General features: G+C 36.7%; 8 protein-coding genes across 8 annotated transcripts; 1 reads left to right on the top strand and 7 right to left on the bottom strand.

Moving 5' to 3' along the window:
- Window positions 1-1,438: 1,438 nt before the first annotated feature.
- MONOS_12443 (uncharacterized protein) lies at window positions 1,439-1,813 on the bottom strand (the record flags this gene model as incomplete). Its single annotated transcript, XM_067865061.1, has 1 exon — window positions 1,439-1,813. The coding sequence occupies one exon, from the start codon at window positions 1,811-1,813 to the stop codon at window positions 1,439-1,441; it is 375 nt and encodes a 124-aa protein (XP_067723565.1).
- Window positions 1,814-4,060: 2,247 nt separating this feature from the next.
- Window positions 4,061-4,564, bottom strand: MONOS_12444 (uncharacterized protein; the record flags this gene model as incomplete). The annotated part of the gene is made up of 1 exon (XM_067865062.1): window positions 4,061-4,564. One exon carries the CDS (start codon window positions 4,562-4,564, stop codon window positions 4,061-4,063), a length of 504 nt encoding a protein of 167 aa, XP_067723564.1.
- Window positions 4,565-6,117: 1,553 nt separating this feature from the next.
- MONOS_12445 (uncharacterized protein) lies at window positions 6,118-6,390 on the bottom strand (the record flags this gene model as incomplete). The annotated part of the gene is made up of 1 exon (XM_067865063.1): window positions 6,118-6,390. The coding sequence occupies one exon, from the start codon at window positions 6,388-6,390 to the stop codon at window positions 6,118-6,120; it is 273 nt and encodes a 90-aa protein (XP_067723563.1).
- An 854-nt stretch (window positions 6,391-7,244) lies between these two features.
- MONOS_12446 (uncharacterized protein) lies at window positions 7,245-7,835 on the bottom strand (the record flags this gene model as incomplete). The annotated part of the gene is made up of 3 exons (XM_067865064.1): window positions 7,245-7,323; window positions 7,486-7,621; window positions 7,829-7,835. 3 exons carry the CDS (start codon window positions 7,833-7,835, stop codon window positions 7,245-7,247), a joined length of 222 nt encoding a protein of 73 aa, XP_067723562.1.
- A 2,542-nt stretch (window positions 7,836-10,377) lies between these two features.
- On the bottom strand, window positions 10,378-10,824 carry MONOS_12447 (uncharacterized protein; the record flags this gene model as incomplete). Its single annotated transcript, XM_067865065.1, has 1 exon — window positions 10,378-10,824. One exon carries the CDS (start codon window positions 10,822-10,824, stop codon window positions 10,378-10,380), a length of 447 nt encoding a protein of 148 aa, XP_067723561.1.
- A 1,599-nt stretch (window positions 10,825-12,423) lies between these two features.
- MONOS_12448 (uncharacterized protein) lies at window positions 12,424-14,276 on the bottom strand (the record flags this gene model as incomplete). Its single annotated transcript, XM_067865066.1, has 3 exons — window positions 12,424-13,679; window positions 13,779-14,009; window positions 14,111-14,276. 3 exons carry the CDS (start codon window positions 14,274-14,276, stop codon window positions 12,424-12,426), a joined length of 1,653 nt encoding a protein of 550 aa, XP_067723560.1.
- Window positions 14,277-15,579: 1,303 nt separating this feature from the next.
- Window positions 15,580-16,414, bottom strand: MONOS_17888 (uncharacterized protein; the record flags this gene model as incomplete). Its single annotated transcript, XM_067870852.1, has 4 exons — window positions 15,580-15,726; window positions 15,788-15,855; window positions 16,032-16,174; window positions 16,335-16,414. 4 exons carry the CDS (start codon window positions 16,412-16,414, stop codon window positions 15,580-15,582), a joined length of 438 nt encoding a protein of 145 aa, XP_067723559.1.
- A 2,837-nt stretch (window positions 16,415-19,251) lies between these two features.
- MONOS_12449 (uncharacterized protein) lies at window positions 19,252-20,640 on the top strand (the record flags this gene model as incomplete). Its single annotated transcript, XM_067865067.1, has 2 exons — window positions 19,252-19,653; window positions 19,702-20,640. 2 exons carry the CDS (start codon window positions 19,252-19,254, stop codon window positions 20,638-20,640), a joined length of 1,341 nt encoding a protein of 446 aa, XP_067723558.1.
- Between the last annotated feature and the right edge of the window lie 1,429 nt (window positions 20,641-22,069).

The following is a 22,069-nucleotide window of genomic DNA, read 5'->3' as shown; positions in this document are numbered from 1 at the left end:
GCATGTTGAACACAGGAAATGTTGCTTCATCGCTAAGAGCTTCTTCTTCTTCTTCTTTTATTAATTCTTCCTCTTCTTATTCTCTTTTTCCTTCATTTGAAATGAAATATGTTAAAAGAAGACAACACGTATCAAGATTATTGAAATGCTTGCTTAGAGCGATAAGTACTATGAAAGAAAATGAAGGTGATAATAAACAGGAAATGGAAGATGAAAAAAGGATAATTGACGGAACGGAAGGAAATGCAGAAAAAAATACAATTTATTTCTCAAAGAATAAGCAAAAATCAGAATCGGTAAGATTGGAAGAAGAGGAAGAATAAGAAAAAGAAGATTTATGTGATGAAAATGGCAAAGCTGATGAAAATGTGGATAGATAAATTGAATGATCTATCTCTTCAAATGCACACTCAAAGGCTTTCTCACTCGGAACCTGTTTGTGTTGTGCTGAAGAAGCAGAAGCAGAAGATGTTGATGAAGCATGACAAGACGTATGCTTTTTCAACATCTTCATCTGTCAATTTATCGCTTTGCGAATTGCATCACGCGCTGCCGTCCTCAAGTGGCAGCCAAAATCATATCGCATCTTCCACTTAATTTCAATTCATCTGCAGCCCTAACAGCTCCACCAGATATGCCAGCATACACTTCATCCGAAACAATGCCTACAACACATCTTTTCTTCTCCACCTCCTATTTCTCAAAACCTTCACTCTCAGCTTCAGTCCAACCTCAATTTTACCTGTACGACTTCACCTACGATTCCTTCGAAAATTTCTTTCAGACCGTTTCATCGAGCTCCAACTCTTTGCCTAATCAAATCGCTCTGAAATCAAACTGCATCTGAAGCACTTTCCAGTCAGCCACATTGTATTCATCCGGTTGGCTCAAGTGCATCGTGTGAAAGTAGTAACGATGACTCACATCCCCAGCACCGAATCAAATGATGGAAGACGGAACACAGACAACTAGAATACATCTAAAAAGATCCGCAGCTACAGCTATGGCTGCATTGGCAGCTAAAAGTTCAGAAAGAAAAAAGGTTCCATTTCATCATTCGCATCGCTTCAACAAGCCCCACAAAATGATGATGAGAATGTTTCTGTGATGAAATCGATGGATCTCCCCAGCATATCACATCAGATCCCATCTTCATCGTCTTTTTCCGATAAGCTGCTCCTCCGCTTCAATTATTCAGTTGAAACACTGGAAACATAATTGCATCTGCGTTTCCATCATCGGATTCGAAATAGTCTCGTGTCTCGGATCTTATACAGAAGCATGAAGAACTCTGCATGCCTCTTCTCCATCTACATCTTGGTCTCTTTTTGCTTATTTTATTCTTCAACACCTCTCTCCCTCCATCTTCTTCTCCCTTTTCTTCTCCCTCTTTGTCCCCCTTTCTCCTTCCTCGCCTCTTCGTGCTCCTCCAGCACCGCTAGCTCAATCGCTGCAGGTGACAGAACACATCTTCCATTCTCATCCTCCCTCTTCCTCCAATTCCTTCTCCGCAATTTCTCCAACTTTGCACATTTATTACTTTGTTTTCAAACTTCATCTCCACACGCCTCAACTGCGGCGATCGCGACACCAGACGCGCTATCGCCGACGGAAGCAGCGACGGGTCAAACAGATCGTAGATCGACGGGAACGCAATCACATCTGCTGCCGCAAAGATCCGCTTGCTCCCCGACTTCGTGTTCACCGAAGCTGCAAGCGATGGAAGTGGCGCCATCAGCGGAACCGAAAGCATCTCCAAAAGCGCGACATCGTACGCACACACAACACCCCCACGCAACACCGCCTGACACATAACAGCATATCCCTCAAGGAGTCTGATGCTCTCTCAGCAACGACTTCTTGTGATTTTCATACACCCCAGCTGCCGACGTGTATGATGCCGCCACCTCCGATGCATCCGAAGGGTCAATCAAATGTGCTGATGACGAAGATGATGGCTGATCATCTCCTGCCGCTTTTTTCTCTGTGCTTCTCCTCCTCCGGAATTGCGAAGTTGATCGGAGTGCTGATCCAATTTATGAAATTGAAGAAGACGAAGGAGCTGATCGAAGAGACGACTGCTTAACTGGCTGCGCAACAAGAAGTTTGATGAGACATTTCCTATAATGTCAGCCAGAAGTTCCACCCGAAGAGCTGATAGCATTCACATTTGCATCAGAATTGTCGACCAGCAGAAAAAACCTACTTATTTTATGCTATTTGAAAAGATAGTGGCAAGATATTTTTATATAATGTGTCAATATAAAATGGAAGGGAGAAGGAAAAGGCACATTCTGAGGTGAAAGAAATTTGATGATACAAACTGTATGAATCAAAATAAGAGAAAAGATTGTTTTTTATAGTTTGTTATAAATGGTGATTTATTTTGAAAATTAACATATCTAACTTCAATTTTTTACAATAACATTAATAACTGCTCTGTATTAACAATTTTTTGAATTTCTGTTAATTGCAACGAGGACAGTATCGATGAAATTTTCTTTTTTAATAATTTCTGATAAAATATTCAAATTAAAGCAAGTTAAAATCTATTTATCTTTCAATATAGGAAAATACTGAAAAAGAAGTCTCCATTCGCAAAATCAAAACGTAGACTTGAACAGTTGAAATGAAAACAAAGAGATATGAACAAATTATTAAGTTGCTACAAAAAACAAGAAAAAGCAATATTTAATAACATTTATATGATTTGACAGTGAAAATAATGTATGAAATCTGTTTTAATGAACCGCAATATTCGGGGATAAGGTGACAAAACTGGAAAGAATAACATTCAGCAATAAATGATGGTAACGGAATGATCAACATTTTCTGATCATTTGTGATCTGATTTTCAGATCAATTAATATTTTGTGACTTTTCAAAAAAAAATACCCATATCATAAAAAAATTATAAGCTATCATAGCTTTTTCAATTGGTGCATGTTCCATCACTTGCTTTTAAAAACCCTTGACATCCACTCAAAAATTTATATCTCTTTAATATTTCCTCTCCCATTTCATCTTCAGCGACTTATTGAAGGCATGTGACCTTGTGAAATCTCTCAAAAATCATCCCTGCAACTGTTTGCTAAAAAATATCTTTTCCCACTTTGTTCTTTCTGTTTCATGTAATTCTTTCATCTTCCAAATGAAAAAAAGTCAGATTCGATCTCTGTTTTCTGCTTTGTACCTTCTGCTCCGATTTTGACCGATCAGAATTGCGTTCGCTTAATAGGTGTTTTTATTTTGGTTTATACTCTGTGAGAGAAAATAATATCTTTTTGTATTTTCAATTTGATGTTGAAGGCGAAAATATCTGTTCAATATGAGGGCGATTGAATGAAAGAGAAGGAGACGAAGATAGAGCTGATAGTGAAAGTGGAGAAAGTGAACCAGGATCAGCAGGACTAGCAGAAGATAGAAGTTTAGCTTGGAATTGCAGTGAAGGAGATAAAGATGTTCTGAGAGAAGGAGAAGATTGCTGTTTGATGTTCATAAACAAGGACGAATTGACAAGTGATGAAGTTCAATGAGAAAGAGGATGAAGAGCAATGTTTGCATTTACAGCAAGATCAGCAGCTGAATCAAAAGGCGCAATCAAATTGAGTGCAGAATATTTCTTCATCAAATCCATCACCATTGAATTCTGCGACTCGGAGAAAGACGCTAATTATGAGAATGAAAGCTCATCTCTTCTCCCAGGCATGCGGCTCTGACTGAATGTTCTTATCCCTTTCTCCTTCTGAAACAGCAGAGGCGATCCTTTCCTTGCTCATTTCTTTCCCTTTCTGTGCGTTTCTTCTGTTTCCTCTTCTCAACTCCGCTCGGCTCTGCCTCAGCCCGCTTTTCAGTGCGCTCATCAGATCCAACCGCGTTCTTGACTGTCTCGCGTCGACTGCCGCTTACACAGACACTTCCTGTAACTTCCACACAAATTGCCCGTTTTCCTCGCTTTTGATACGCACATAACGGCAGGGCACATCCAATTCATCGCTCAAATCTTCAAAGTCATAATAAGCTAAATCATTCAGTATGCAGTCCAATTTCCGCTCTCTTGTCAAAATTGGCGTTTGGCTTTCTTTCGCCTCTTTTTGCGCCTCACTTGCCATTTTGTTCTCCTTCTTGTTGGTTGGCGTGCCTGTCTCAATGTAAGGTTGCAGTATTCCTTTGATTCTTCTTTACAGATTTTTGTCTTTTTCTTCTTTCTCCTCCTCTCTTTCTCTTCTTTCTCATTCCTCTTTTTCTGTATTTCCTGTTGTTTCATCAGCCGAAGCAGTTTTTCTCTCTGATCATCAGATTCCAATGAACCGAATATGATCTTCGCTTCTTCATCGTACACTTTCCCTTTCTCATTGTGAAACTCATCTTGCATCGCCTTTGCCATTTCTTTGTTCAAATCCTTCATCCCCATCACGGCCAACATCACCACTTCTCCTCCTTCTCCAACAACAACAGGTGACAGCGGAGTTGTAGGTGTACCAACAGCTCCTCTTCCCATCTCCATCTCTTGGCTGTACGCAATCAAAGCTCTCCCTCCAACTCCTCTCCATCCTCCGTCCATACACTTCCCTCGTGTAAAGTGCATCGTTCCAAAGGCGCCTCTTCCTGAAGGATATTGTTTAGGCTGTGGAGAAGGTGAAGGTGGGAGAGAGGAAGTTGTTTTTGATGCTTTTGCAATGAAAGAGGCTCTGGTTTTGGCTCATTATAATTCGTTTCGCCTTTTTTGTTATTTTGAATAGACTCTTTTGTGTTTGTATTCTTTTCTGCTTCTGTTTTATTTTCTTTGCTTTTGAAGCAGCTTCTTTGGGGTTGTTCATTGAATCCTCCAAAATCACTTTTTGATTTTCATCTTTTCCTTCATCTGCATTGCCTTCAACTTCTTCCCTGTTTCCGTTTCCATTTCCAGAATTTGTTGTTTCTTTCTCTTCCTTCTCACCTTCTTTATCATCTCCTTCACTTTTTGCAGCATTCACGCTCATTCCTGGTCTTTTTATCGACTCGACAATCGGCGCTGGAGAAAGCAGCAGGTTTGGTCTGACCATCAAAAGCACTTCATTCACAACAGAATCACGTTGAAGCTCAAGCGCTTGGTAATTCCTTCGCATCAACCTCTGTTTCTCTCTCTCTGTTTACGTCTCTTCCCTCTTCGCTCTTCTTCATCTCTGACTATGGAGCTGTCGTAAAGGCATTCGCTTTCTTCATTTCACTTCGGTTCCTTCCAAGAATCTTTTCTAATCAATGATAAACTCTCGTTTTCTTCTGCTTTCACTTTATTTTCATTTTCATCATCATTGTTATCTCTGTCATTTTCGAGCTTCAATGCCTTCCTCATCTTTATCAGTTCTCTAATTCTTCTTTCCTCTCTTCTCTCGTTCCTTGTTTCTCTCTCTCTTTCCTTCGCTCTCTCTCTTTCTCTCTTCCTCTTCTCCAGATTCTCAACAAACCACTTTACCGTCCGAAACTTCGCAAACAGTTGTATCGCATCAAACATGTCGGGAGGTGGAACAAAATATTGTCTTTTCCTTCTTCTTCCGAACTGCTGCCTCATCCTCCTCATCTGCTGCTCTTTTTATGTCAGGAATTTGTTTCTAGAAGAGAGAAGAAACGAGGAGGAAGAAGAATGAGAAGCGCGCGATGAGATTGATGCTGAATCCACTTGTGCACATCGGTTGAGATAGCGTAGGCAGAGCATCGGGCGCATAGCTCTTATGCGGCGAGCCATGGCAATCTCAGAACGATGAGGTGGTTTGGGGTGGAGAGAAAGGTCAGTTACTGTTGGAACAGATGAGGAAGAGGAAGAGGAAGAAGAGGAAGATGAAGGAGAGGGTGAAGGAGATTACTGAGGAAGAGAAAGAAAAAACACATTGGGCAATGAAGAAGGAGATGTTCCTGTTCCTGTGCCAATGCCAGCAGTTGAATTAGTCAAAAATGTTTGCTTTGAATTTTGATTGCTTTTTCTCTGTCTTTGTCTTCGAGGCACATAAGACGGATTCTGAAGAGTTGCTTCTTATGGGGGAAGGATCACAGGAAGATGCAGACGCGGTGCATGTTTACTTTTGATCTCTTCGATGATTTCGTTGATTTCTGCTTTTTCAGCTTTTTCTTGTGAAGAATTCACTCTGACTGTTCGCATGAAGATGAAGATGAAGATGAATCGTTTTCTCTGTTTTCTTTCTTGTGGAATTTGACTTCTGCTATTTTTGACGACGATGTTGAAGAATCAAAAGAAGAAGAAGACAAAGAAGAAGAAGAAGAAGAAGAAGAAGAAAATGGTATTTTATCTGCATTGCTTCGTAAACATCTCTTTGTCTTCATCTTCAGTCTTCTCAATTTCTTTTCTTTCCGTTTCACTTTTTCTCTCTCATTCTTTCTCTCATTCTCTGGCATTATCTTTCATTATCCAACCGCCAAGTCATCAATGAATTTTTCGTATGGGAACATAAATTTCTTCAACACGTCATCCGACGTCGTTGTTTGCCATGGAAGAAAAATGATACAAAAGACTCCATTTTTTTGTCTGTTGTATTTTTGTTAATAAATACCTGTTCTTGAAATGTCCAGCAGTAGTGGTGCAAATTGAGTAATAAGTTTGAAAGAGACAACTTTTTTGATTGGGGAGCGGGCTTCAGATGTGAAAGTGATTGAATACGATGTGCAGAATAGAGCGATCAGTTCGTTGATGTCCCTTTTGCAGGAGGAGAATCATCAAAAAAGAAGAAGAACGTTGTTATGAACTTAAAGACGTGTAATATCTGCAAGAATCCACATATTGATGGATCGTGGAAGCTCTTGATGTGCTTGTGATGTTGCACAAAAAAGAAGTACCATTAAAAAAGATTGTTATAAGCAAGATCGCATTTAGTGGGAGCTAATACAAAGTATCGATACCAAATGGAACTGTTGAGAGGAAGATGAGAAGGAAATCTGGAGGGTGATGGAGAAGAAATATATTCAGATGATAATTGGAGGTGAAGTTGAAGAGGAGGGGGTCTTTTGTTTGAAATATGAAAGGATGTTTTCTTTGGATGAAGGGCGCTTTACTAACTCGAACAAGGTGGAGATGAAGCTATTGGTGAATAGCTGATCTGAGAAAAAAGAAGATGAAGAAGGCAATGGGGATGAAGAGAAGAAATATCGAGTAGCCTGGAGGAGAGGAATACTGGCTATGTGGAGAGGAGGCAGTCAGCGGTATCACAGGGACAACAAAGGCAATAACAAGGGTGGGGTAGATGGTTCCCAGTTCAGTCTTTTTCATCAGCTCTGACTCCAATGCTGACACAAACGGTAGTAGGTGATCGTGGAGGAGACCCATTGCACACGCTTTGAAGAAGATGAATGAAATTATTACAAAAAAAGAGATGGTTCATATGTTTTTGTATTAATTGATTGAATAAACAAAAATTAGAGTTTGAATAAGTTAAAAAAGAAAAATAAGAAATATGATTAAAACAATTATAACAATTATCGAAAAAGAGTGCAAACCTTATTAAATGAAAAATTGCTCTTTCATCGCTTCTTGCACAGAACTTTTTGGTTGCTGATTGTGTGAGTCCAAACAGACTGGAAAGATAAAGCGCCTCAGTGATTTCTCCACAAAAGTTGTTCAGTGAGCGATTCGCTGCAGATTATCAATTAGCACATTTACAAAATGACAATAGAAATCAACACATAAATCCTTCAAAAAAATTACATTTCACTGGAAAAAAAGAGAAAATTCAAAGCTAATAGTTCAAAATTTATATAAGAATATAAAAATTATATCAAAACCAATAAAATAATAATGATAATAATAATTCTTTGTTTTTATAAAAAAAAATTTCAACACACCACATCGCTTCAGATCTTCGCTATTGCTAAAGTCGATCTGTTTGGAATTCTGTTCTTTTCTCAATCTGAAATCAGAATCTCCTCCACCTTATTCTTTTCTGCTTTCCAAATTTCTCTATTCTTTGAAAATCTTGTCAATCTTGTATGAAAAAAGCCAAGTTGCACCAAAGACAGAAGGATTCTTTAGCCAGCCTTTCGAAGATTTCTACACTGAGCGCATCCAAATATTCCTCTTCTCCAAACTTCTTCTCATGTGAAACGCACTGCGTCTGCTTTTCATTCGCAATCCCCTTGGGCTTTATGATCTTCTTCTCCAGAATGTTTATCCCACTCGACGCAGATAGTGAAGTATCGAACGCAGACCGATTGATCCTGCTGATATTTCCATCTACCCCTTTTCCTCCTCTGCTGCTTCCACCACCTTCGTCAATATCTGTTCATGTGTAACAGATCAAGTATAACATCACGAGGCAGCTTCACTCACTTCTGTTGCATCCGCCCAGACAATGCGAAAAACAGCGCAGGCTTGAGAACTTTGTAATGGTACTTATTTTCAAAATGAGCTTGTTATTCGATTCAAATTTCTCATCTGCATTTGCAGATGTTGTTGTTCAACTTCCATCACTCTCAAACATGTTTCTTTTCCGCTCGTGCTTTTCAATGAAATTGACAACCCTCCTGATGACAAATCATTAGCTCATCCAACTCTTCCTCTTCTTTTTTTCTTTTTCTTCAAGCTTCCACATTCCTCTAATTTTCCTTTCTTCTCTTCCTTGCTTTGCTCACTCACATCCTCATCTTTATTCAAATTAAAATACTAAAGCACTTCCATCTTTCATTTAACAACAAAAAGAAGAAGAGCTTAAAGACGCAAATTCCATTTGATATTTGACAACCGTCATTAGCTTTAAATGTCCATTATTTTGAATTTGAAATAAGATAATTGTCCCATCAGAAAATGACAGCGGTCCTTTGAATTAAAACTCGACGTTGAAAAGCAAGCAGTATCAAACGTGTTTCTGAATGATGCCATATTACTCCTCACATTTATGCTGATAATCAATTCACGAACTTGTCCGTCTTCATAGGAAATTTTCATTCAGACAGCAGTTATTCGAAGCTTTTTTTCAATGGAAATAAATAATGTGAATATGGTTTATATTTTCAAAAATTGAATTGTTCAATTGTTAAAAAAACTCATATATAAATTGCACATATAACTTTTATGCATCGGAAAAATACAAAAGATAAGAAAAACATTGAATTTTCCCGAAAATGTGCGAAATATAAAGTCTCGATCACAAAAGTGGTCACTAATTTTTCTTCAGATTTTGCAATAAACAGACATAAAAAGATGTGGGGAAGCGAACTGTGTGGAAATCTGAGAAAAAATTAGTGACCACTTTTGTGATCGTCAGTCATTTAGAAAAACACTTTTATTAAGGTTCTCATCAGATTTGATCCATTGAATGATCGAAACTATAATTAAACTGAAAATTGAAATGACTGACGATCACAAAAGTGGTCACTAATTTTTTCTCAGATTTCCACACAGTTCGCTTCCCCACATCTTTTTATGTCTGTTTATTGCAAAATCTGAAGAAAAATTAGTGACCACTTTTGTGATCGAGATTCACTAATTGACATATTATCATGAAACGTTAATTTTTTGTTGGTTTTTGTATTTAATATTGTAATATATATTTATATATATATTCAATTATATTTGCAGTCAATTTTTTATTATTTTGTTTGATATGTTCAGTTTTTGTTTTTTGCAAAATTTTGGAAAAATGAACTTTGTGAAATGAATAAAAAATACATAAAAAAATAACAATTGTTCAACAATCAAAATGACATAAAAAAACAAAAAGAACTTCATGATAGTAATCATTAAAAAAATTGAAAACAGTCAGAAATATTTTATCAGATTCTGCAACTTTCAAGAAAACAGAATTCTATCACATAATCATATAACTATCACCAAATGTCAACAAAATGTCAACAATTTTGAACAATAAAAATATAAGAAGAAATAGCACTATTTCTACAAATTCATGGTATCATAGACAATTCCAAACAAAAAAGAAAACTTATATAAAAAGTTCAAAAACTATCTTTTCAATATTCTTTCTGTTTTCCATCCACTCTACACTTTCTGATATTTCTCTTCCTTTGACTCAAAAAGATCAAATTCAACATAGAAAAAAGATAGACACAGTGATAAAACATCACTTCACACTCTAAACTACTCTCCCTTCCAAAAACCTCACCCAAAGATCAATGAATTCCTTCACAACTCTCTCTATAAATGAATCTCGATATATACAATAATGATAGGGACAATAACCAATTTAATTACAGGGACATTATAGGGACAAAAAGCACAAGAAAACAATCGGATTCTAACTGTTGTGCACCTGGGAGGCTGTTCGTCGTATCCAGGTCCGGATAAAGCAGCCCGAAGGCTGCAGTATCTAATACGAACAGTCATGTCCAGCACCCTTCCGATAGAGTGCCAGCTAAGCATACACAACAACTAGTTTCTTAATAGGGGACACCATTAATACAATTTTGAGATTCATTTAAAGATGAAGAGTCAAGAAGAAGCTCAAATCTCCTTGAAAGAAGATCTTGAGAAGATTGAGAAAGAAGAGAAGAGTTAGATGATGTGTTACCAGAGTTGAAGGTCTTTCTTGAACGTTGAACTTTTTCTTTCATTGTCGAAGATTCGAGGGCAACCAGAGAGCGTTGAGGAAGATATCCAACAGCTGAAGCGCAGACAAATGAGCCCTTGCGCTCAAAATACAAGTAGTCCTTCATGTGAGGGACTGACAATGATGGCCATGAGATTTGTTGAGATGGTACATACTCTTCAAAGTATCTCTCATGCTCAAAGTTATTGACAGATGTTGAAGATGGTGAAGAGTTTGATGATGATGTTGAGAAAATGTTTGATTGAGAAGTTGAAGAAGCTGATGTTGAAGTGTTCATATTGTTTTCAAAGAAGTCGATCAAATCATGAAGTGTAGTGATGTGTTCTATCGAAAGATTGTTGTCGATTGCATTCACTAACGCACCAAATTCACTATCACAGATATTTTTTCCATGATGCTCAGCGAAGAAGTTGAGTTGTGTATTTTTCTTTTTGAGAAGTTAAGATTGTTTAGAGAGGATGAAGTGAAGAAGGAAGCGATTACGGTTGTGAGGTCCCGAATAGCAGAAGAACTTAAAAGTGTGAGTGTCTGAGAAGAAGTGTCTTTTGATCACAGTTTCCAGACACTCAACGACAAATCTGTGATCATTTGAGAGGCAGTCGGAGAAGAAGTTGAAAGTTCGTTTGACAAGTTGATTGTTTATTTTTTGAAGTGAGATGATTGTGAATTGGGAGACTTGTTGATAGTTGAAGAACTCTTGTTGAAGTTGGTTCTTTCTGATGGGGAGTTTCCATTTCTCTTTGAAGTCGAAGACGAAGACAGCTTCTCCCTCTTTTAGATTGTCGACAGTCGATTGATAATGTTTTCGTTGCATTTCTGCAACAAGTCGATGTTGACGAAGAAGTTTAAGTGTATGAAACTCGGCAGAAGAAAGTCCATTTTTGTTTTGTGAAGATTTTAGTTTGTTCTCCAAATAGTTGAGTTTCTCGCACATTCCACAAAGGTCTGTACGCCTTTTCGCTTTTGAGAAGTTGGAAGTGAGTTTGTAGAAGTGTGACAGAGAAACTTTGATATTTGTTTCTTCTGAAAACTCTTTCCATAATTTCGTCTTGGGCTTGAAGATTAATCTCTTTTCATTGGGAGAAAAGATGCCCGTTTTCTTTCTTTTTTCTTTTAGTGCTTCCAATCCATATGAAGATGTGATTGAAGAAGAAAGATGTGGAATGGAAGTTGTTGGATGAAGTGGAGTGATGAATGAGGATGATGAGGATGAGGATGATGATGATGATGATGAGCTATTTGAAGTGTACAAATTCGATGTTTCAAAAGAAGAAGATGAACCACCAAATTGAATAGTGGAATATGTGGGTTTTGTTTTTTCTTTTGTGTAGAAAGAAAGGGAAGGAGTGTAACCCTGAGCGTAAATATATTTACATGATGAATTCCAATTATCATTATCAAATTCAGAAACACTTTCATCATTGTAAATATTCCACAATACATCACTTCTTGTCTTCCTTTTAACAATAGCAATGGAATGTCCATTTCTTTGATCCAGACGATTGAATAGTATTTGTCCTGAAAGATGATAAATGATCGTTTCCTTATTGCTCTCTAGAAGATGTTGTATGTTTTCTGTTGCAAAACCTTTGCAAAACGAGCGCTGATTAACGCGATCAGTTTCAACCAACAGCGTTCTCGAAGGCGCGGAACTAGCAGAATCAGTGCATTCAAGACAGAGGGCTAGCACCTCCGGAAATGCAGCCATTTCCTCCCATCTCGCAGCACAGCATTTATCCTTACATACATCGCAAAATAAACTATTCTTTTTATCCAATATCTCTGTTGAGAAGAGATATGATAATCCATTATGAGGAGATGATGAATTGATGACAACACTGTTGCAAGCTTCGTTGAAATGTGATGAAATTTTTTGTCATTTTTGGCATTTGAAATGAGTGATTAAAACAGGATTGAAGGTGTCCTTATTTTTCAACTCATCTTTTTGAAGAAGTTGGTGATGATTGTCAAATGCCTCAGCCACGTTTTGCTGCTGTCTGCTTCCATAATTACAGAAATCTTCCCATTTATTGATCAGAGATGGGACCCACGAACGCACTGCCATTCCATCTTTGGCAAGTTGTTCACAAACACTCAATACACGAGAAGATAAATTGTTTTTTAAGGATGTGTTTTTTATTATTGATTGTTTTTGTGAAGTGATTGAAGACATGCATTGAAGAAGAGAGGAAAGATAGCAAGTGTTTCCAAGATTTTTCAATCCTTTCTGAGTTTTTGATGAGGAGATTGCAGTGGTTTCGACACTGAAAGAGGCTGATGGAGAAAATGAACAATTTGAAAGATGAAGATCCATTGAGTAATTATTTGAAATGATATTCGAAGTGTTTTCATGATTTGAATTATAACTTTCATATGAATGTGTTCTGTGTGGAGACGAATAAGTGTTGTTCTCTTTTGAAAATGAAGAAAGAAGATCTTGAAATGCCTGTGGAGGAATTAGAGTGGGAGAAGTGACATATTCAAGCAATTGCTCGCTCACCCATTCATTTTCATTTCTTAAATTTGAAGAATAATTGCCAGTTAATGAAGTATTGATTGTTATTTTTTGTTGCTTTTTTGAAGAAGAGGAAGAATATGAAGATGAGGAAGAAGAGGAAGAAGAGGAAGAAGAGGAAGAAGAGGAAGAAGAGGAAGAAGAGGAAGAATAAGAAGAGGAAGAGGAGGAGGAGGAGGAGGAAGAAGAAGAAGAAGAGGAAGAGGAAGAGGAAGAGGAAGAGGAAGAAGAAGAAGAACATGTTGATGGTTTTTTTGTTTTGAAGAATTTGTGTATTGGAATTGGAGAAGGAGACGAGTGACGTTTTTGATGTGATTTATTTGTTTTTCTTATTGTTGATCTTATTTCTCTCATAATTGGAGTGTTGATTGGAGCCTCAATAGATTGAGAAGGTGAAGAATTTGTTGATGAAGAATTATTTTTTGAAATAACACTTGATTTTTTATTTTGCTGAGATGATGAAGAAGATGAAGACGATTGTTTTCTTTTTGAAGAAGAGTTTTCTGTGATTATTTCTTCTTCCCAGGCATCTTCATCAATAAATCTCGCATAGTCCGGCTCAGCCCGCTGCTTTTTCTTTGCTGACTGAAGTGATGTCGAGGCTTCAGTGGAATGGGCTAACATCCAGTTGTTGCCCTTTTTCCCATTCCTGTTCATTTAAGCCTAAAAATAAACAGAGAAAATTATTCAAAAAAAATATTTAAATAATTGCAAACCACTTCTGCAAGAGGGAAGATGAGGTTTTTGAGGCGGAATAATAAATCCTTGGTTTTTTTTTAATGTTTGTTTCGCATAAATAAATTTGCCTTCTGTCACATCATATCCATAGTCTTGTAAATCGGATAATGATGTGTTGCGTGACAGCGCTTGCAGCATTGTTGTCTGAGTGCGCAACGGAGCGTTGTTGTACACCACAGACAGGTCTTCCAGCAGCTTAATGTGATATTCTGTTAAAAAAATATAAATCATAATCAAATAAAAAAGAAAAAAATAATCGAAAGTCAAAATGACATTTTTTGACACAATACAAAAATATTAAGAACCAAACCATTCAAAGACTTCAGTAAATCGTTAATTACTGAAGATGATTGTCTGTAGTTGTATAAAAGATAGACAAGCAATGAATCCATGTTATCTCCACCAATTCGTTCAATTTCTTTCCAAATAACTTTGCATTGAGAATAAAGAGTCGATTGTGGTTTGGTAATATTCATTGTTTTTTCTTTTCTGAATTTATTATGGAACAAAAGTTACATTTCTTTTTCGGTGAAAAACACTATGTTTCACTCAAAAAAATAAACATTCATGTTATGTGATTATATCAAAACAATGAAATAATATTAGAAACTGATATCACAATTAATTGTCTTCAAACAAAAATCAACGCATACATGTTTCTAACAAAAACTGATGCAAATAACATAATAACAATAAATTATAAACAAATATATGTTAGAAAATAAATAAATAACGAATACATTTAACAAAACGAAAATCTTCATGAAAAATTATCAAATTGAAAATTTCGATCACAAAAGTGGTCACTAATTTTTCTTCAGATTTTGCAATAAACAGACATAAAAAGATGTGGGGAAGCGAACTGTGTGGAAATCTGAGAAAAAATTAGTGACCACTTTTGTGATCGTCAGTCATTTCAATTTTCAGTTTAATTATAGTTTCGATCATTCAATGGATCAAATCTGATGAGAACCTTAATAAAAGTGTTTTTCTAAATGACTGACGATCACAAAAGTGGTCACTAATTTTTTCTCAGATTTCCACACAGTTCGCTTCCCCACATCTTTTTATGTCTGTTTATTGCAAAATCTGAAGAAAAATTAGTGACCACTTTTGTGATCGAGACTTTATATTTCGCACATTTTCGGGAAAATTCAATGTTTTTCTTATCTTTTGTATTTTTCCGATGCATAAAAGTTATATGTGCAATTTATATATGAGTTTTTTTAACAATTGAACAATTCAATTTTTGAAAATATAAACCATATTCACATTATTTATTTCCATTGAAAAATGTTTTGAAAAATATCAATGAGCTTGAGAAGTTTTTGGAGAAGACTCGCAGACATGTTAAAAGCTCACCAGCACGACCAGAAATAGAAACAATTCACCTTTCAGAAATGTATCTGAAACTGCATCTTCTTCATCGAATTTTTATTTCATTTATTCGTTATTATTCTAACATCGTTCATTATTTGTTTTCTAGTTTTTGATATTTTTTTTTGAAGTTCACATATTTTCCAATTAAAATTTCTTTTTTTATTTTTCGCCAATATGAACATTTCATCACTTTTTGTTATTTGTTAAATAATCAATTCATCTGACAATTGGAAATTATCTATCATGGTTTTAAAACAATACAAGCAATTTATTATAAAACAATGGACACTGTTGAAGGAGAATAAGTTTAAACAGCAGTTCTGTTGAAAGATGAAAAAAAGTCATTTTATCAAAAAATTAAGATACTTGGAGAAAGCGCTGTTTAATTGAAGAAAAGTTTCATTTTTGTTGAATGAAGAAGAAGAAGAAAAAGAGATGAGGTGAAAGAGAAATGTGCAATAAATCGAATGATATTTCTGAAGAAAATGATGAAAAGGCTTCATGTGATGCTGTCATTGAGAAAAAATATTGTATTTGATAAGTGAACTTCATATTGGAAAAAAAAAAACATAATCACAAAATATGTGGCAAACAGATTGATGCATACCAATTGAATTGGATGTCCACTGTTCATTGACTGCTCTTGAGTGGTTGCCTCCTCTTTCCCCTCAGAAACTGAAAATGTTGATTTCTTCAAATTCCTCTTTTTCATCTTCTTTCAATCACACCCATCAGAGTTCAATCATTCTCTCCCTTCTCTCATCATATTCTCTCTTCCAACTCACATCCTTTCCCATCTCTCCCACTTCTTTTGAATCTTCTCCCCAAAAACCCAGCTCATTCACTCTCACTTCTTCCATCTCTCTGCGCTTCATCAATCTCTTCATCAATTTCTCCAAAACTCATCCATTCGCAATTCCCCTTAAATTGTGCTGCTTCTGATTGCACTTGATGTTTCCTGTTTCTTCCTTCAAACATCACTCGTTGTCTGTCTCTTATTCAAAATAAATGCATTTCAAAAAATAAAAATAAAAATAAAAAATTGAAAATTAAAATAAGTCACACTTGAATATTATGTGAAAATGACTCAAGCCAAGCAAACTCATTTCAACTTCTTTTTGAGTCTCCTCCCTTTCCTTCTTTCTCCAACACACCTTTCAGCAGGCAAGCCACACAAATCTACACCAATTCCACTGAAAGGCCTCCATTCAGAATTACGTTCCATTGCAAACATTCCCCCAGAAGTCTTTCATCCTTTTCTTATTTGTTCTTCTTCTTTTCGTAAAAATTCTTTTTCTTGTATCTTTTCCTCAGTCAAGAACAAAAATAACAAGTCATCATCCTTCAAGGCCTTTGGCTCTTCAAAGCATCCCACCAAATGCTCCAATGCCAAAATCACATCCCCCAACCCCAATCCCTTTCCATCCGCCATTTTCTCCATTTTCTTTCCAACCACTCACCCCACAAATCGCCTCGTCTCTTCAAATCTCACATCTTCCAATTCCATCCTTTTCTTCGCTTTCCCATTTTTGCTCCAGTTCACTCAAATTGTTCAATCTCCCAAGCCTCTTTCAAAAGTCAAAAAATAATTTCTTTTTTCAAAATAATTAAAAAAGAACAGATAAAATCGCCTGAATAGTGATTCAATAATGCCCTGTGCACACCATAAAACATTTGTTGCTGGTGCTGTGCATTCGGAAAAATCAAGTTGAAGCAAAAAATTGATTCCTTTTCTGAATGTTGGAGGAACATCTGCTTCAAAAGAGTCAAAAATATCGATTAAAATACCTGAACATGCACAATCATGAACTTATTCCCCTGCATCATTTTCATTCTTTTGCCTCAAAACAGGCAAGACGAAGGGCAGCAAAACATTCATTTATTGTTTTGTTTATTAATAAGGGTGTCCAACGTATAATTTTATCATTGAAGATTTTTTATTGGTGATTTGCAACAGCCAGAGCATGTTTGAGCTGCTTTGATGCACGACCAAGGATACACCCATGCGAATTAAAGCACTGCAGAAGAACAGGGATTTTGCTTGCAGATGGAGGAGTGAGTGGCTGTTTTCCAATATTGTTTGCGAAAAGTGAATTGGTGAGTAAAATTATATGAGATTTGAACTTGGTAATAAATTACAAAACATATGGCATAACGCTGGCTGCGATATTTTGATGAAAAATAACTCAAGCAAGATGCAGAAAAAAAGCGAGGAGAATTTCAGAAAGATTGAATTGAACCGCTTGTTCATTTCGAGGGAAATGTGTCTCACTTGGCATTTCTATTGGGTGGGACTTATTTTTCATGGGCTTATTGGGAGGAAGATTTTATTTGTGGAAAAGGAAAGGGAATTGGGGGTTGGACAATGGAGGAAACGAGTTGAGCAAAACACTCAGCAGGCCTCAATTACAATCTCATTTGCCTTTTGAACGAAGCAAGTTGGAAAGCCATCAGCAAAGACTTGTCGTTGAATTGGGTTTTGAAAAGGAGTTAATTTGGAGAATATGTGTTTTCATCTGATATCACAGCCAACTTCACAATGGATTCTAAGAACAAGAAAACCAGTTGGACCGGTAATTACTAACCCATTGTAGATGGAAAAATATTTCAAGTCCAAAAAAAAGATGGTTTGACTTTTTTATTTCATTCATTTTTCTTTAATGACGTTCTTTTAGTGAATGCAAATTGACCATGAACAGGAATGCCACGAAGAAAGAGAGAAATCTTTTGAACCTTTTTCAAAAGAGAAAGAAGTTTTGAGATTATTCATGTTTGGATTGCTTTCAACGACTTCATTCATGGCTTCCTCCATCTGTTTTGCATGTTACATAACCGGACAATGCTTAAGATGAGCTTGAAAGAGAGAAAAAGCAGTTATTTTGGTGTGTTTGTTGAGAGTGTTTGGCAGAAGCGAATCTTTTTGTCTGAGCTAATGAGCTGGTTGAACATTCACGTTCAGAACACATTCAGTTTTTTCAATCGCTCATCATTACTTGGAAAAGCTGATGTCTTTTTTTTTTCGCCTTCCTCCTCCTACTCCTCCTCATTTCCTTCATCATCTTCTTCAAATTCTTTAATTGCCACTGCTTTTTGTCCTATCCCACCAACTGTACCATCTTCAACTTCTTATTTATGTTCTTCTTCCTCTCGACATCTTCAACGCTTTCAATGTTGTCTACACTCACTTGATATTGGATTTGACCATTGACTTTCTCATGTGCGTGTTGCATTCAATCAGAAGCATTGACAAATTGAACCGAAAATTGCTTCATTCATATTTCTTCATCTCAACGACCGTTCACCAAATGCGCCTTCATTTCATTTTTCATTCATTATTCTGATGAGAAAAAAAGCCATCTGGACGATTCATTTCATTCAAATTGACTTCTTCTTCTTCTTCTTCTTCGATTAGAAACAAAAAATGTTTTTGCATTCGTTTCATTCAACTTTCGTCAAATTCAGGGATAAGCCTCGTCTTTTATTTTCTTTTCGGAAGCACAAAACGTATATTCATTCTATTACAAAATGTAGCCAAATTTAAATAGCAATAGAGGTGATTTCGAGTCGAAAAAAGCTGATAAGACGAAGCAAAATCAGAAAAAGAGGACGATTTTTCCATTTTCATTTGGAAGCTGAAAGAGGATCAGATGAAACGAACATATTATCGAAGCATTTCTCGCTCAGAATAAATGATTAAAATGATGTTCTTCTTCAGATTTTTACAATGCTACGAGCCTTCAACAAGCAATCAAAGATGAGACGATGAAGGAAAGCGATTTGGAGGAAAATTCATTTTAAAAAAGAATTTCTATGAAACAACCGAATTTACTGTAGACATGTAATGATTAATCCATCAAAAGTGTTTTTGAGTCAATTTCTTATTTTTTGTGTTTGTGCCTTCTCTTCAAATTTCTTCGACTTTGCCTTCGTTTGCACATAAATTCACCGACAAGCCAGCTCATGAAATGATTTCTGCCTTATAATCTGCACCTTCTTCAGAAAACCCATCGCATTGTGTGTCCTCTTGCAGGGCATCTTTGATGTCCAACAATACATTGCTTTGATACCAAGATGACCATCCACATATTCATTGTTAGCTGCATGCCCGTTGATAAAGATTTATTAATCGGCATTACAATTGCTTCTGTCATGTCCAACAATCGAGTTGTCTTTCTGAGTGATGTTTCCCATGAAGGAGAACAAGGGCCTTTTACAGAAGCGACAAATGATTCGCATACAAAAAATATATCTCTTCCGACACTGGCCTTGTTGCCTGAAAGCATGATATTGGTGATGGAAAAGGAGGATGCTGACACTTGTGGATTATCCTTGTACTCGATCATGAGAGCACCGCCTCTTCCTCCAGAACTTGTATCCTCGCTCACAGAGCAGGTGGAGAAGATGGTGTTGCTCACTGAAAACGAGTTGGCAGGGGCAGATGAGGCGAATGAGATGCACCAGCCATTGGTGGCAGTCTGTTGATATAGCTGTGGAGCTAAGTTGATGTTGGTGATGGTGCAGTTGGTGAGGGAGAGGGAGAGGGCAGGGGAGGTGGCAGAGGAGAGGACACAGCTGGTGGGGGAGGCAGTGGAGGTGATGTGGGTGATGCTGGAGGAGTTGAGGGTGAGGGGAGATGTGAGGGAGGTGAGGTGGAAGATGCTTTGGCTGTTGAGGGTGAGTTTTGTGATTGCTGTGTGGTTGAGGGCGAGGGAGCCAGCAGTGAGGAAGAAGAGGGGAGTTTTTATTGAATTGGAGGTTGTTCCGGTGATAATGGTTGCGTTGAGGTTGAGGGAAGGGGAGTTATCGGAGAGGTGGAAGAGGATGGGAGTGATGGGGTTTGAGGAGTTGTGGGAGATGGCAAGGGCGGAGACTGTGAGGGAGCCCTGTGCTTGTGCGAAGAGGGCAGAAGTGGCAGATGGATCTGGTGAAGAAGATGCAGATGAAAATGATGAAAATGAAGAAAATGATGATGCTGATTGTGATGACTGTGAATGTGAGTTTTGTGGTTGGGGAATGCCACTGGAGGCGATGGTGGTGGCAGTTGTGCCATTTCCAGTGATTTTTGTATTTGGAGCACGAAATGTGAGAGTCTTTGTGGGAGTGAAAGTGGAGACGAGAAGAGAGAGGGAGGCATCTAGTTCATCTGTCATGCGAACAAGAGCGAATTCAATTGTTTTGCATGGACTGAGTTGTGTGATTCCGCAGAGATCGGTGTTTGTTCCATTATTTGACACGATTTTGAAAGTTGTTATGAGAGGGAGCCATCCATTGAAAGTTTCATTGTCTGTTTGTCCATTATTCCACACTCTTTTAGCTGGGGTTGTTGAGCCACATTGCTGGAATGGAGATTGGGTGATGGCATTACCACTGAAAAATACATCATTTCCTCTGTCATTTTTGGCAGTGTTGCCATCGAAGAAACAAAATGTGATGAATTTTATTCCACTCATCCAGGAATAAGTTGCTGTGCAGCACAACGCCGCACCACCATTGGAAGTTGGTGAACTTGTCAATTTATTGCAAATGAACTGACAATCATCAACCAAAAATTGACTCGGTTTGTTGCTTGGAGGATAACGAAATGTTAAAGAACCAGCAGAATCTCCACCGGAATTTGAGATGAACTCGCATTTAATGAACAGGAATTGACCGTTTTCTGGAAAAGCACAAATTAAAAAATACCAACCAGTTCCGCACCAGTTAGTAATTGAGCAACTTTTAACTCTATTTTCTGAGAAGGACCGATCGGAAGTGGATTGTGGATATGCTATTTCAACAGCTCCTCCATGAGCAGCTGAACAGTTTGTGAAATTGGATTTTGAGAGTCTGATTTGCAATAAGTATTGGTATAATATCGCTCCTCCATGATTTGTTGTTGAGCATTTGTTGAAAGAACAAGAAGTGATTGTGAGATTGGCATAAATGCAAGCAACATAAAGCGCACCATCCCAATCACTTCATCCATTTGAATCATTCCATTCGCACCATTCGAAGCGATGGCTGTTCACATCAAATAAAGCCAATCTTCCAGGTGTTTCTCGTTGAGATTCAGTTCCAACATGAACAACAGCAGCATTTGGTGAAGAACGTGTTTGATGGAGGAAAAAGATATTGAAAGAGGAGAGATAGATATAATCATTTTAATGGGATTGATAATTGTCATCAATGATCAAAACACCAATTGAATAAAGAAAAAACATAAAGTTTATAATGAAATATTCATTTGTTCCGTATAGAAATAGATATTCAAAGGGAAATATATCAGAAAAGACAACATACAGAAAAATTCTCCAGTAAATACAAATCAATACATCATTTAACACTCTAAATTTCTCACTTACCATTTCTCACTCACTTTATTTTATAATCACCACATCACACTTGGTATTAATTTTACTTAGTTGTTAACTTATTAATGATATTCAAATATATACGTGTAATTGTGTTTATGTTATTCAATATGACAACTAAATGTCAATTCATTTGAATTATATAATGTTATTTTCAAATTTTTATTTCAAATTTTTTTAATAAAATAAATGTTTTTATCTCAGTTGATATTTATTATTTAGTGGAATGATTTATGATGTGCACTAATGAATATAAAAAAATATGTGAAACATTCATTTATCCAAGAAGGGTTTGGATGAACTATTTCTGTATTTTGTTTCAATCAGTTTGAAAAAACTCATTGAAAAATTCCATTTTTCTTCTGAAAGATAATTCCAGTATTGGTCCCATTTATTGAAGTCAATAATTGAAATTTTGTCGTCATCGCACTGCAAAAAGCTGTCATTGGAATGGTCATAAGAACTTCCATTTTTGACTATTGAAATAAAATGCCCTTCTTTATGCTTCAATGAAGAATGGATAATTGTTCCAACGAAGT

The sequence above is a fragment of the Monocercomonoides exilis genome, assembly GCF_001643675.1.
Source record: "Monocercomonoides exilis strain PA203 chromosome Unknown scaffold36-1065637, whole genome shotgun sequence".
Taxonomy (NCBI): domain Eukaryota; phylum Preaxostyla; order Oxymonadida; family Polymastigidae; genus Monocercomonoides; species Monocercomonoides exilis.
Note: the sequence above shows the minus strand (reverse complement) of the source record. Positions and strands in the feature narration are given on the sequence as shown.